The 15,562-nt window shown below is 35.6% G+C and overlaps 1 protein-coding gene across 3 annotated transcripts in view; it reads right to left on the bottom strand.

The window, feature by feature from the left end:
* The window catches only part of LOC150076017 (tyrosine-protein phosphatase non-receptor type 11-like), a 148,908-nt gene that overhangs the window by 99,159 nt on the left and 34,187 nt on the right, over positions 1-15,562 (bottom strand). For all 3 annotated transcript variants that reach the window (XM_090387998.1, XM_090387997.1, XM_090387999.1), the window contains exon 4: positions 11,137-11,299. In XM_090387998.1, coding sequence (XP_090244124.1) covers positions 11,137-11,299 — 163 coding nt within the window. The remainder of the gene's footprint in view (positions 1-11,136; positions 11,300-15,562) is intronic.

Genomic DNA, 15,562 nt, shown 5'->3' with positions numbered 1-15,562 from the left:
AAATTAACAGATAAGTATTAGCATATTTTTACAATGTGTGCTATTCAAAAGAATTTTGTTAGATGCCTTAAGCAATAAAGCTGAACTAGTTACTCTGAGGGCTTCCTCAGTGTATTAACTACTTTGGTCAGAGTGCCTGTTCATATGGTAATGATTAAATGCAATATTTCATTAGGTATACACTAACAGATATGTTTGTCATGCAAACTGAAAATCCTCAACCTCACTCTAGACACAAAATTTAATCTCTTGGTAACATACAATTTGTAAATTCGTAGGAATGAGTTGCAAGAAGCTTTAAATGCTTATGCAGCCAATTTTGAATAGTTGTTAATCTTTCTGTTAGTCACGTCTAAAAATAAAATATAGTAGTAGTGGCATGTGAAGCAAGAAAGCAAATGTATGGGCTTATGCAGCATCAGTCAAAAAAAAAAAAAAAAAAAATCACCATTCCCTCCAAATGCCTATCCAGTTCCTCCTTAAATTTATTCAACCTATCAACTTCCACTACGACAGATGGAAGTTTGTTCCAGCAATTAACCACCCGCTGGCTAAAGGAAAATTTCCGCACATCTATTCTACATCTGTCCTTTCTTAATTTGAATTTATGCCCCCTTAGGTTCGTAATCTGAACAAGTGGAAGGATCCCATCAGAATTCAGCGTGCTAAACCCATTCAAGGCCTTATACACCTCAATCAGATCACCTCACAGGTGCCTAGTCTCCAGCCACTGCAATTTGCAGAACTTAAGCCTCTCTTGATAAGAGGACCCCTTCATTCCCCTCACCAATCTTGTTGCCCTTCACTGTACATGCTCAAGTAAATCTACATCCTTCCTAAAATGAGGCCTCCAGACCTGTACGCAGTACTCAAGGCGTGGCCTGACCATTGCCTTATACAGAGGGATAATCACCTCCTTTTCCCTGCTAGCAAAATTCCTATATATCATTGACAAAACCCCATGACCTGCCCTGGCAGCCTGTCTGCATTGCTCAGAAAACTTCATATCTGCCTGCACAATTACTCCCAGGTCTTTTTCATTTTCTACCACCTTAAGTGTAGTACCACACAGTTGGTACGTTTCTCTGGGGTTACTTCTACCCATATGCAGTACTTTGCATTTGTCAAGGTTAAACTTCAGTTGCCACTTCTTAGCCCATCTGCCCAAATTATCTAGATCCTGTTGCAGTAGTACACTGCCATTACTGTCATTAACAACCCTGCCAACCTTTGTATCATTTGCAAACTTCGACACTAAGCCTGATATACCTTCATCAATATCATTGATAAATATACAAAACAACAGTGGACCCAACACCGAACCCTATGGGACTCCACTAATAACATTAGTCCAAGAAGAGCAGCACCCATTGATTACCACCCTCTGTGTTCTCGCACTTAACCATCCTTTTATCCATTGTAGCAACTTACCCTTAATACCATTCTGCTCCAATTTGTACAATAGTCTTCCATGCGCAACAGTGTCAAAAGCTTTCCTGAAATCCACATATATATCAAAATTATTTTTTGCATCCAGTTCCTTTGTAACCACATCATAATATCCTATCAAATTTGTCAGACAAGACTTTCCCTTAACAAACCCATGCTGTGTCTGAATTATTGCTGCAGTCTTGTCTAGATGATCCTGCAATGCATCTTTAACCAGCGACTCCATTATTTTACCCGGAACAGAAGTTAAACTAACTGGTCTGTAATTACTCGTGTCACCCTTCCATCCCCCTTTTTGAATTGGGGATACATTTGCACATCTCCAGTCTGTGGGGACCTCCCCTGAGTCCAAGGATGCTCTCATAATGATGGCTAAGGGTTTGCTTAGTTGCTTTGCTGCCTCCTTTAATATAACTGGATAGATCCCATGCACCCCAGGTGCTTTTCTTACGTTTAACTTCAACAGTTTCTCTTCCACTTTGCTCTCAGTTATTACAAAATCATTAAGTATTCTGCTACAATTTGATAACCTTCTGCCATTTTCAAACCTTAATAATTCCTCACGTGTGAATGTAGATGTAAAATACTCATTCAGTTTGTTTGCTATCTGAGCAGGATCATCAACAGTCGAACCATCGATGTCAAGTGGACCAATCAGATTCATCCCCTTCCTTTTAGAGTTTATATAAGTAAAGAAATCCTTGCTGTTTTTCTTAGCATCTTTTGCCAAGGAATTCTCGTAATCTGCCTTCGCCTGCCGAACCTCCTTTGTGACCTGATTACAGATTAACTTATATCTGCCATAGGCTTCTGAGTCGATTGATAATTTATATGCATCCCATGCATTTTTCTTCTCTGTTACGAGTCTCATTAGTTCATTTGACAACCATTTAGGCCTAAACCTTGAACAATATTTCTTAATAGGTATGAAACTTTTAGTAGCATCCATGATTAATTCCTTGAATGCTTCCCACTTAGAATTTACTGTTGGTAACATCGTCAGTTGATCCCACTGTACAGAATTTAAAAACTGTCGGAGACCACTGTACTCGCCTTTACGGAAGCAAAAACTCTTTCCTTTACCCCTGATGGTAATTAAATCTTTAAGTAAATCCCATGTCAGTACACTGTGATCACTGCCACCTAGTGGTTCTTTTATCTGCAAATTCCTAATACATGAATGATCAATGCTGATAACCAGATCAAGAGTATTACTTTCTCTGGTTGCCTCTCGACCATGCTGCTGCAGAAAACAATCATCCAATAAATCCACAAAAGTCTGGCTAGTGTGTGAGTGCCCAACCCACAAGTTCCAGTCAATATCTGGGAAGTTAAAATCCCCCATTATAAGACATTCCGATTTACTAGCCCACTCTATTTCTCTGTACAATTGTTCATCGTACTCATTTGAGTCATTTAGTAAAATGACTCGAATGAGTCATTTTACTAAATATGATTTAGTAAAGTTGACTGATGATATATTAAGGAATCTTTATGTGCTGTGATGTAATAACTAGATCGTAGGTACAGCTTAGTTTAATTATCAGCACTCGCCTCATAGCAATCTGCTTAGTTTGATTAAAGTTTCAACATGTATATAGTAGTTATGAAATTTTAAAATTCCGATAAGTAACTATTTTTAACTTAAAGAAATTATGAATTTAAAAATTAGAAATTAATTTTTCTAATTAGAAAAATTAATTAGAAATTTTCTGAAAAAAAATTAGAAAGCTCATAATTTAGTAATTTCTAAATTCATAATTTCTTTAAGTTAAAAATAGTCACTAATCAGAATTTTAAAATTTCGTAACTACTATGTATGTGTTGAAACTTTCATCAACCTAAGTGGATTACTATGAGGTGAGTGCTGATAATTAAGCTAAGCTATACCTACGATCTAGATTTAGTAAAGGTCATTGGGGTTATTAGTATTTACTATTAAAAAAAATTTGCTAATGAAAGGACTATTGGGATGAGTCTTATGTGGCAAATTCTAAAATCTGCTGTGTAAAAAACTCTTCCACACAGTCACTTATTTTTCTTTATTAGTCCTTAGCTCTGCAGCAGACATGACAAAAAAGTCACACAGGCAGGCATACATACTATATACTATGTGCAAAATTCTATATTTTTGTAAAAAAAATATACAAGAATTTGTTTAAAGAGGTACACCTTATATTTCTATTCTAATTTTAAAATAATTTTGACATCATATACTTATATTTCAGAAAAGCTTTTGATAGTGTTCCACATAAAAACTGCTGTACAAATTGGAGTAGTGTGGCATTAAGGGCAAGTTAATGGTATGGAAAAAGGGATGGTTGAGCGGGAGAAAACAGAGCGGTTATCAATGGGCACTGCTCTTCTTGGATTACTGCTCTTAGCAGTGTTCCCCAGAGTTCAGTGTTGGGCCCATAGTCATTTTTAATACTTAATAATACTGATAAAGGCATATCAGGCTAATGTCTAAGTATGCAGATGATACAAAGGCTGGCAGGGTGGCTAAAGACAGTAATCAGGGTATGCTACTGCTACAAGATCTAAAAAAAAAAAAATTAGGAAAAAAAAATTAGGCAGATGAGCTAAGATGTAGCAATTTAAGTTTAATATTGACAAATGCAAGGTATTAAGATGGGCAGCAGTAATACTAGAGTAACATACCTACTGTGTGGTATCACATTCAAGTTGAGAATGAAAATGACTTGAGGATAATGAGGATAGTTTATGGGGTTTTGTTAATAATATACAGAAATTATGCCGGCAGGCATAAGGAGGTGATTATCCCATTGCATAAAGCAATGGTTAGGCCACATTCATATAAGTCTGGAAGCCTCATATTAAGATGGATGCAGAGAAGAGTAACATAGTGAGGGAGAACAAGAGTGTGTTCTTACCAAGGAAGGCTCCAGTTCTACAAACTGCAGCAGTTGGAGACTAAGCACTTGCAAGGAGATCTGACTGAGGTGTTTAAGATTTTGAATGGATTGTGTATGATGGCATCTTCCTCTTGCTTAGTCAACACATAAGGGAGCATAAATTTTAATTTGAGGAAGGATGATTATAGGAAAAATATGTGCAGAAACTTGCTTTCAGCAAGCAGGTAGTTAATCATTGGAAAAAATTTCCATTTGGTGTTGTAGAAATGGATAGTTTGAAATTCAAGGAAGAACTAGATATATTATTGAGGGAGTGGAGGATGGACAGGTGTTTTTTTTTTTTTTTGATGCTGTATACATTTGCTATCTTGCTCCATCTGTCACTATTAATACTAAATGTAGTAAAGGAAAGCAACTATCTCACCCTTCAGTGGCTAGCATTACTCCACCTACCACTAGAAGTAGGAATAATGCAATTTCTTCTATTCTATTACAGTAGTTGAACTATTCCAGACACATAGCAAAGAGCAGACAACAAAACAACCAAACCAGCATACTAAAAACAAGACAAAAGCAGTGATGAAGGAAGGAGAAACCAGCAGCCAAGTATCATATAATCATTTGAAACATATGACAAGCAATCTCAGTGAGCACACCAACAAATATTTCTATTTCTTCTTAGCAAATTGAATTTTAGTATGCAAACAACACGGCATGTTAATTTAATTTCAATTAACAATACCATTCTTTTGATAATACATGGTATCATGTATTTTAGTATTAATTGTATCAAATGATGCAAGTAAGCAAACTTATACTGCATCCGCCAAAAAAATAAAAAAAAATCCCATTTCACTTACCCATCCCCCCCAAAAAGTTTGTCTAATTCTTCCTTTAATTTATTAAAACTATCCACTTTCAAATAACGAATGGCAGCTTGTTCCAGGAATCAACCACCGGTTGGCTGAAAACAAACTTCAGCACATCTGTTCTGCAACCAACCTTCCTCAATTTGAATTTATGACCCCTCTCATATAAATTGTATGAGCAAGAGGAAGGATTTCATCAGCATTAGGTTTGCTCAAGCTATTCAAATACTTAAACACTTCACTCAGATCACCTCGCAGGTGCCTAATCTACAGATGCTGCAATTTGCAAAACTAAAGCCTTTCTTGGTAGGAGCACTTCCTTTTTTCCCCCTTCACCGATCTCGTTGCTCTTCTCTGCACCCATTCCAGCAGCTCTACATCCTCCCTAAAATGATGCCACCAGCCCTGTATGCTATAAGCAAGATGTGGCCTGACCACTGCTTTATACAATGGGATAATCATCTCCTTACCCTGCAAGCAAAATTTCTGTATAGCATTGACTCATGAGCTGTCCTGTCAGCCTGCCTGCACTGCACAGAGAACTTCATATCAGATTGCAGCATTACTCCCGAGTTTTTTTCGTTTTCCACTATCCTGAGTTGATATGTTATTCTGGAACTACCCCATATGCAATACCTTGCATTTGGCAATGTTAAACTTAAACTTCATTTCTCAGCCCATCGACTTAATTTATTTAGATCTTATCGCAGCAGCTTACCCTAATTACTGTCATTAAGCTTTGTATCATCTGCAAACTTAATCATTAAGCTTGATATACACTCATCAATATCATTAATAAATACAGCACAACAATGTGCCAAGCACTGAAACCTGGGGGACTCCACTAATAACAATAGTTCACAAAGAGCAGTGTCAATTGATAACCACTCTGCCTTCTCCCACTCAACCATCCCTTTATCTATAGCAGTAACTTTTCCTTAATGCCACATTACTCCAATTTGTACAGCAGTCTTTTATGTACAACAGTATCAAAAGCTTTCTTGAAATCCAAGTATAGGATATCAAAATTATTTTTTGCATCTAATTCTTTTGTCACTTCATCACAGTATACAATATTGGTCAAACAAGATAGAATTGGTGAGACAGGATCTCCCCTTAACAAACCCATGCTGTGACTGACATAAAACTGACCTTCTGTCTAGATGGCCTGCATCAGTTCTTTAACCTGTGACTTCATTATTTTCCCTTAGTACAGAACTTAAGCTAACAGGTCTAATTACTCATGTCACATTTTGATCCTCCTTATGAATTGGGGATGCATTCGCCAATCTCCAATCCACGGAGATTTCCCCTGAATCTAAACATGCTCTCATAATTAAGGGTTTACTTACCCTCTTTGCTACCTCTCTTAATATAATTGGGTAGATCCTATCTGCCCCAGGGTGGGGGAGTTTGATAAACTTCTGATATCCCCTCCCCTAAAGAATTCCTCATGTGTAAATGTAAAATACCTATCAGCAACATGAACAGGATCATGAACGGTTAAACCATAAACATCAACATCAAGTGGGCTAATATAATACAATCCAGTCCTATTGTTAATATAAGTAAAGAAGCCTTTGCTGCTTTTCTTGGCATTCCTTACCAGAGACTTCTTAAATTTGCCTTAGTTTACCTAACCTCTTTTGTGACTGGATTGCAGACTAGTTTATAGCTAGCATAGGTTTCTGTGTCACTAATAATTTATATGCATCCCATGCATTTTTCTTCTCTGCCATGTGTCTCAATAATTCACTTGATATCTATTTAGGTCTAACACTTTGAACAATATTTCTTAGTTGGTATGAAAAGCATAGTAGCGTCTATGATTATTTCCCTGAATTCTTCCCATTTAGAATTTGTTGTTAGTAACATCATTAGTTGGTCCCACCATACATGTTGTTTGTTATTTGGTTTTTAAGAGCATTAGCAACTAAGGCCATATTGCTCCGGGATATGCGGTGGTCAATCCCTGACCTTTCCGCATCCTCCGTATTTAGTGGTGACGGGCTCGAACCCCGGTCTAATCAAGAAGCATGTGCTACGCACTGCTGCTCCTTCCCACCTGGCTACGGAGGCGCCGTCCCACCGTATAGAATTTAAAAACTGTCTGAGACCACTGAAGTCTCCCTTACAAAAGCAAAAATCCTTCTGTTTACCTTTGATGGCAGTTACATCTTTAAGTAAATCCAACATCAATACACTGTGATCACTGCCACCTAGTGGTTCTTTTATCTGCAGATTCTTAACGCATGAAGTATCACTGCTGATAATCAGGTCAAGAGAATTGCTCTCTCGTGTTGCCTCTCTAACATGCTGCTGCAGAAAACAGTCGTCCAATAAACCCACAAAAGTCTTGCTAGTGCGTGAATGACCAATCCATAAAGAGCAGTCAATATCTAAAATAGGGGTGCTAAAATCCCCCATTATAAAACATTCTGATTTACTGGTCCACTCAATTCCTCTGTACAGCTATTCATTGTAGTCATCACAGTGATTTGGACTATAATACACTCCTACTGTCATTTTTGTTTTCTCACTACTTATGTCACACCAAACTGACTCAACATTGCACTGGCCACCCATGTCAACTGGATGCACTAGTCCCTTTCAAAATGTTATATTGGGAGTTTGCTGTATATCCTACTTTTAGCTGTATAATATGACCATCAGAATTAACCATTTACTTCCCAGCAGTGAAGTGTCGTAATACATGTTCAAGGATATATACCAAAGAGTCAAAGACCTGTACTGGGAAGCAAGTCTGGAAGGTCACATCAATGTTACACTACATAATTTCTGAATCACCATGTTTGTCATTGTAATAAAAGTTTTTAAAAAAAAATTATTTTTGAATTGCAGATAAACCAAATTTTTCTCCAACCCCATCTACAACATCACTAGTTACTGAATTGACTGAATTAGTGTAACACCATGATTCTTTAAGATTTCATCAGCTTTAGAACACCTAGTATATAAGTGTTTTAAGGCTGATTTATTTCTTTGCAGAATGATAAAAAAAAAAAAAAGGAAAATCCTATATAGGTTTAAACTAGTTAATTCAGCTCCAATTAGTAGTAGTAGTAGTAGTAGTGGCATGTGATGCAAGAAAGCAAATGTATGAGCTTATGCAGCAGCAGCCAACAAAAAAAAAAAAAAAAATCACACCATTCTCTCCAAATGCCTGTCCAGTTCCTCCTTAAATTTATTCAACCTATCAACTTCCACAACGACAGATGGAAGTTTGTTCCAGCAATTAACCACCCGCTGGCTAAAGGCAAATTTCCGCACATCTATTCTACATCTGTCTTTTCTTAATTTGAATTTATGCCCCCTTAGGTTCGTAATCTGAACAAGTGGAAGGATCCCATCAGAATTCAGCGTGCTCAACCCATTCAAGGCCTTATATACCTCAATCAGATCGCCGCGCAGGTGCCTAGTCTTCAGCCACTGCAATTTGCAGAACTTAAGCCTCTCTTGGTAAGAGGATCCCTTCATTCCCCTCACCAATCTTGTTGCCCTTCTCTGTACACGCTCAAGTAAATCTACATCCTTCCTAAAATGAGGCCTCCAGACCTGTACACAGTACTCAAGGCGTGGCCTGACCATTGCCTTATACAGAGGGATAATCACCTCCTTTTCCCTGCTAGCAAAATTCCTATATATCATTGACAAAACCCCATGACCTGCCCTGGCAGCCTGTCTGCATTGCTCAGAAAACTTCATATCTGCCTGCACAGTTACTCCCAGGTCTTTTTCATTTTCTACCACCTTAAGTGTAGTACCACCCAGTTGGTATGTTTCTCTGGGGTTACTTCTACCCATATGCAGTACTTTGCATTTGTCAAGGTTAAACTTCAGTTGCCACTTCTTAGCCCATCTGCCCAAATTATCTAGATCCTGTTGCAGTAGCACACTGCCATCACTGTCATTAACAACCCTGCCAACCTTTGTATCATCTGCAAACTTCAACATTAAGCCTGATATACCTTCATCAATATCATTGATAAATATACAAAACAACAGTGGACCTAACACCGAACCCTGTGGGACACCACTAATAACATTAGTCCAAGAAGAGTAGCACCCATTGATTACCACCCTCTGTCTTCTCCCACTTAACCATCCCTTTATCCATTGTAGCAACTTACCCTTAATACCATTCTGCTCCAATTTGTACAATAGTCTTCCATGCGCAACAGTGTCAAAAGCTTTCCTGAAATCCAAATATATGATATCAAAATTATTTTTTTCATCCAGTTCCTTTGTAACCACATCATAAGAAAAGATTCCAATAAGTTCCTCACATAAGTAAAATGATTCTAAATGTATAGCAAAGGTTGCATAGCTACAGAAGCACTACTAGACTGTGCTAAATTTATAAACTTTTTGTATTTAGAAATTCTAATTATTCATGTGCGAATAATTTGGAACAGATTAATCAAACGGAGAAGAAGATTTAGTTGGCTTTTCATGCTGAGTGTAGTGCTAATTTTGTAAACTATTATGGGGGAAAAAATTATATTTGATATAACACTTGGAAAAAACAATTGAAAAATTATTATACATATTTAAGCTCAAAAACAGGAAACTACTAAATCTAACTTTTTATGCTGAATCAGTCAGGAAATGCATAACATCATCAACAGATTTTAAGAACATCATGATATACACTACTACATGAGTAATATTCAGTTACTCTTATATAGTATACATTACGATATTCTTTTAATTAATTGATACTTGCTTATATAATGCTATTTAGAAATCATATCAGTCAATATGTTTGAAAATAACAATTTATGATACTTAAGCTTATTTCTATAATGAACAGGCATTCAAAAAACAAATATATATCCACATACATTTTTTTGAGTATCTGGAGGCATTGAGGAGTACCATTTTTAAAATAATGTATATACAGAAATATACATAATATAAATTTGGAAAATTAAATGCACAAGGCATAATCCTTATGGGTTTTGATAATTAACTATATACAAATCGGTGTAAATACACCATAGTTAACCCATATATTTGAACTACGTATCATCGTTTTAATTGAATCTCATAATGTGGTTGCCTTCACAATGAGTTAGCTACTATTGCATTACTTCAAATAAATAACGCTTCTCTTCAAATAAATAATGCTTCTCAAATTACTTATTTGAAGTAATGCAATAGTAGCTATCTCGTTGTGAAGGCAACCACATTATGAGATTCAATTAAAACGATGCCCTTACGCTACATACCTAGTTCAAATATATAGGTTAACTATGGTGTATTTACACCGATACTATATAGTTAATTATCAAAACCCATAAGGATTATGCCTCGTGCATTTAATTTTCCAAATACATTACCACCACACCCTTTTGGCATCTCTCATAATGTGGATATAACTTCGCAACTGTGATGGCTTGTTGTATTACCTGGATACCTGCCTGCCCACTGATGATGAAGCCGCACAGCTTCGAAACGATTGTCTGGGTGGTGGTACCACTGAAAATAAATAACAGTAGTCTTCTCTACTAGAGAAGCATTATTTATTTGAAGTAATGCAATAGTAACTATCTCGTTGTTAAGGCAACCACATTATGAGATTCAATTAAAACGATGCCCTCTACGCTACATACGTAGTTCAAATATATGGGTTAACTATGGTGTATTTACACCGATACTATATAATACATAATATAAAACAGATTTAGAGAAATCATACTACCTAGTTAATTTTTGTTTAAAACAAAAAATAACTTAGACCTGTGAAAATGAAATAACATTCACCAACATGCAAGCTGTCTATCAGTTTTCAGCAAACATATAAAATCTTGAGATATATATATATAGGACAATGATAAATTAAAACTCAAAAAATACATTTGTTTAACAAAAGGAATAATTGCCAAATGACATAAAAAAATCACATGCAAACAGCTTACTTGGCATCTAATCATAACGTGCGTTACTTTATCATCTGTACGAACAGATAATACAAAGTCACCAGGTTTGCTCTGACTTTCCCGTACCAAGAAGCTACCATTTTTACCTTTTTCTATTACTAATCTTTCAGCTTCTTTCCCTGATAATGGGCCATGAAACCACCTGGAAATGAAATTCTAAAATATATTTTTTCCCTTCTCTTATTTCTGGCAAAGTATTAATTTACTGAACAATTTTTAAATTAAAGTTTTGAATAAAAGGAAAAATAAATATTAAACTCCGTTTGAATTAAGATACAAAAACTTCATTTTATTAAAATAATTACAGAAACACTCAACTTTTTCAACATACAACAATCATTAACTTAGGAGCAATTAAGTTAATTTATTTAAATGAGCTGGTGATGAACATACATGTTTGAGTGAACTGTAGTTCACTCAAACATGTATGCTCATATGACTGCTATTTATATGGTTTAACAATTGTATTAATTGTAGAAATAATTCAATTGTAAATCTTTGATTTGGTGGTTATGTCAGAGTATAAACAGAACAATTCAATGGTTTTAAACCTTTTTTTTTTTTTTTTTTTTAATTCACGATGCTCGCACCCTTCTAAAATCCTCCATCCCCAGAGAAAATTTTAGTGTTTTTAAGGATCCTATCAAAAAAATTAGTTATATTTATTTATTTAAATGAGCTTGATTTCCAATATATATATATATATATATAAAAAAGTATATTGTATATAGAAAGTGTGAAGAAGATTTTGATTTAAACCTATTGAACATACGGTATACACTGTGAGCTCGACTAAATGGATGAGGAATGTAGCAATATGGTATGAAAAAGAGGAAGAAATAGACAAGAAATTAAAAATAAAGATAAGTGAAAAGGCAACCAAAATAAGATAACATTGCAGTGTCTTTCACAAGACAATGACACTGAGATTGTGAAAGACACCGCAATGTTATCTTATTTTGGTCGCCTTTTCACTTCTTATCTTTATTTTTAATTTCCTGTCTATTTCTTCTTTTTCATACCATATATCACTACATTTCTTATCCATTTAGTCAAGCTCACAGTATATACCGTATATTAATAGGTTTAAATCAAAATCTTCTTCACACTTTCTACATACAATGTACTTTATATATATATATATATATATATATATATATATATATATATTATATATATATACATATATATATATATATATATATATATATATATGAACTATCTTTACTACAATTGGCTCGACATAGTTATTTAGTATTTATCCTTATATATATATATATATATGTTTCATTTTTGCATATAACCATTATGTTTCCCTACCAGGTTATCACCATGGACCAGAGACAGATATCACAGCACTTAGTTATCACCTGCTCTTTCACTAAACATTCATAGATATTAAGACTGATGTAATGTTTAATCTAGACATTGATGGCATTAATCAGCTCTTCTCTCCCTTGTCAAGTTCTGAGTTTAGGTTTTCACTGACTGTATTACCATTAAAATTAATTATCTTACGTTTATATCTGTAACCTTTTGCCATATCCACTACATATATAATATATATATATATATATATACAATATATATATACACACACACACACATTATGGCCGTAGGGTACGTTTTGCTAATGCAGTATCCCTGATCCATAAGCTACGTTATCTTCTTTTTCGTACAGTCACATTCCACCCCCATGATTAATTAGCTTCTTAATAAAATTATTCTTTACTATATATATATATATACTATCATTGAATTATATTAAATATTAACATAAATTAAGTTATAATAAAGTGAATAAATAAATAAATAAATAATTAGGCGTTCATTAGAGGCAGCGATATGCAATTCCTCCATATGAAGCTGAAATACATCCAATATTTTAAATTAAATAAAATAAAACATAAGCCAGTAGTATGGCAAAAACTTTTGGTGATATTTCACGTCTTTCGGAACTGGTACCTCTCGGGGGGGGGGGGGGGGTTTCCGCTAAATTATTATATAATTGGCATTATCTTAAAATTTGTATAGTTTTTATTGATCAGATTTAAAACTCGAAATTATACAAGGGTTATCGGCTACTATTATGTCTATTCTTTTTTTCGTTCGTTTGTTTATTTGGATTATTTTTATGTTAATTTTCGCTCTACAGTTTTTGCCATACTACTGGCTTATGTTTTATTTTATTTAATTTAAAATATTGGATATATATATATATATATATATATATATATATATATAAGGTTAAAGTTATAAAGTGAGAGAAAAAAAAATTAAGTTAATTGGCTTTTTAAATGAGCCTTTAATTTCTTATAATTCGATGTATATTCACATTTTTCCCCTTTCATCCTTCTTTCTTCCTATCCTTTACCTACTAGTTTTGGCACCTTGTGTTCTTTACTTCCATCTGCTAGCTTTCCCCCCCCCCTCTCACTTTATAACTTTAACCTTATATATATAAACTTTTGTATCCTTTGCTGTTGCTTAGCACCAGCCATATTTATGGCTGATGCACCTGATTGGCTAATTATGCTATATTTCATAGCATAATTAGCCAATATCTCCATACATGTCACTTTCTTTCATTCCATCCAAACTATATATATATATATAATTATAGTAGGCATTAAGGCTGCATTTGGAATGTAGTAGTAGTGGCATGTGATGCAAGAAAGCAAGCTTATGCAGCATCAGCCAAACAAAAAAAAATACAAAACAATTCTCTCTAAATGTTTGTCCAGTTCCTCCTTAAATTTATTTAACCTATCAACTTCCACAATGACAGATGGAAGTTTGTTCCAGCAATTAACCACCCACTGGCTAAAGGCAAATTTCCGCAAATCTATTCTACATCTGTCTTTCCTCAATTTGAATTTATGCCCCCTTAGGTTCGTAATCTGAACAAGTGGAAAAATCCCATCATAATTCAGCGTGCTCAACCCATTCAAGGCCTTATACACCTCAATCAGATCACCTCACAGGTGCCTAGTCTCCAGCCACTGCAATTTGCAGAACTTAAGCCTCTCTTGGTAAGAGGATCCCTTCATTCCCCTCACCGATCATGTTGCCCTTCTCTATACACGCTCAAGCAAATCTACATCCTTCCTAAAATGAGGCCTCCAGACCTGTACACAGTACTCCTGGCGTGGCCTGACCATTTCCTTATACAGAGGGACAATCACCTCCTTTTCCCTGCTAGCAAAATTCCTGTATATCATTGACAAAACTCCATGACCTGCCCTAGCAGCCTGTCTGCATTGCTCAGAAAACTTCATATCTGACTGCACAATTACTCCCAGGTCTTTTTCATTTTCTACCACCTTAAGTGTAGTACCATACAGTTGGTATGTTCCCCTGGGGTTACTTCTACCCACATGCAGTACTTTGCATTTGTCAAGGTTAAACTTCAGTTGCCACTTCTCAGCCCATCTGCCCAAATTTTCTAGATCCTGTTGCAGTAGCACACTGCCATTACTGTCATTAACAACATTGCCAACCTTTGTATCATCTGCAAACTTCGACACTATGCCTGATATACTTTCATCAATATCATTGATAAATATACAAAACAACAGTGGACCCAACACCGAACCCTGTAGGACTCCACTAATAACATTAGTCCACAAAGAGCAGCACCCATTGATTACCACCCTCTGTCTTCTCCCACTCAACTATCTGGCGCCTCCGCAGCCAGGTGAGCAGGAGTGGCAGTGTGTAGCATATGCTTCTTGATTAGACCGGAGTTCAACTCAGTGACCACCAAATACGGAGGATGAAGAAAGGTCAGGGAATGACCACCGCATATCCTCGGAGCAATATGGCCTTAGTTGCTAATGCTCCTAAAAACCAAATAACAACAACAACTCAACCATCTTTTTATCCATTGTAGCAACTTACCCTTAATACCATTGCTCCAATTTGTACAGTAGTCTTCCATGCACAACAGTGTCAAAAGCTTTCCTGAAATCCACATATATGATATCAAAATTATTTTTTGCATCCAGTTCCTTTGTAACCACATCATAATACCCAATCAAATTTGTCAGACAAGACTTTCCCTTAACAAACCCATGCTGTGTCTGAATTATTGCTGCAGTATTGTCTAGATGATCCTGCAATGCATCTTTAACCAGTGACTCCATTATTTTCCCAGAACAGAAGTTTAACTGGTCTGTAATTACTCGTGTCACCCTTCGATTCCCCTTTGTGAATTGGGGATACATTTGCACATCTCCAATCCATGGGTGCTCTCATAATTATGGCTAAGGGTTTGCTTTCTTCCTTTGCCGCTCTCCTTAATATAAAACTGGATAGATCCCATCCACTCCAGGTACCTTTCTTATGTCCTCCACTCTGCTCTGAATTATTACAAAATCATTAAGCACCTTTCTACAATTTGATA

The sequence above is a fragment of the Mastigoproctus giganteus genome, chromosome 13 (assembly GCF_048544385.1).
Source record: "Mastigoproctus giganteus isolate SK-2022 chromosome 13, ASM4854438v1, whole genome shotgun sequence".
Classification (NCBI taxonomy): Eukaryota; Metazoa; Arthropoda; class Arachnida; order Uropygi; family Thelyphonidae; genus Mastigoproctus; species Mastigoproctus giganteus.
This window is presented reverse-complemented; position numbering and strand designations above follow the sequence as displayed.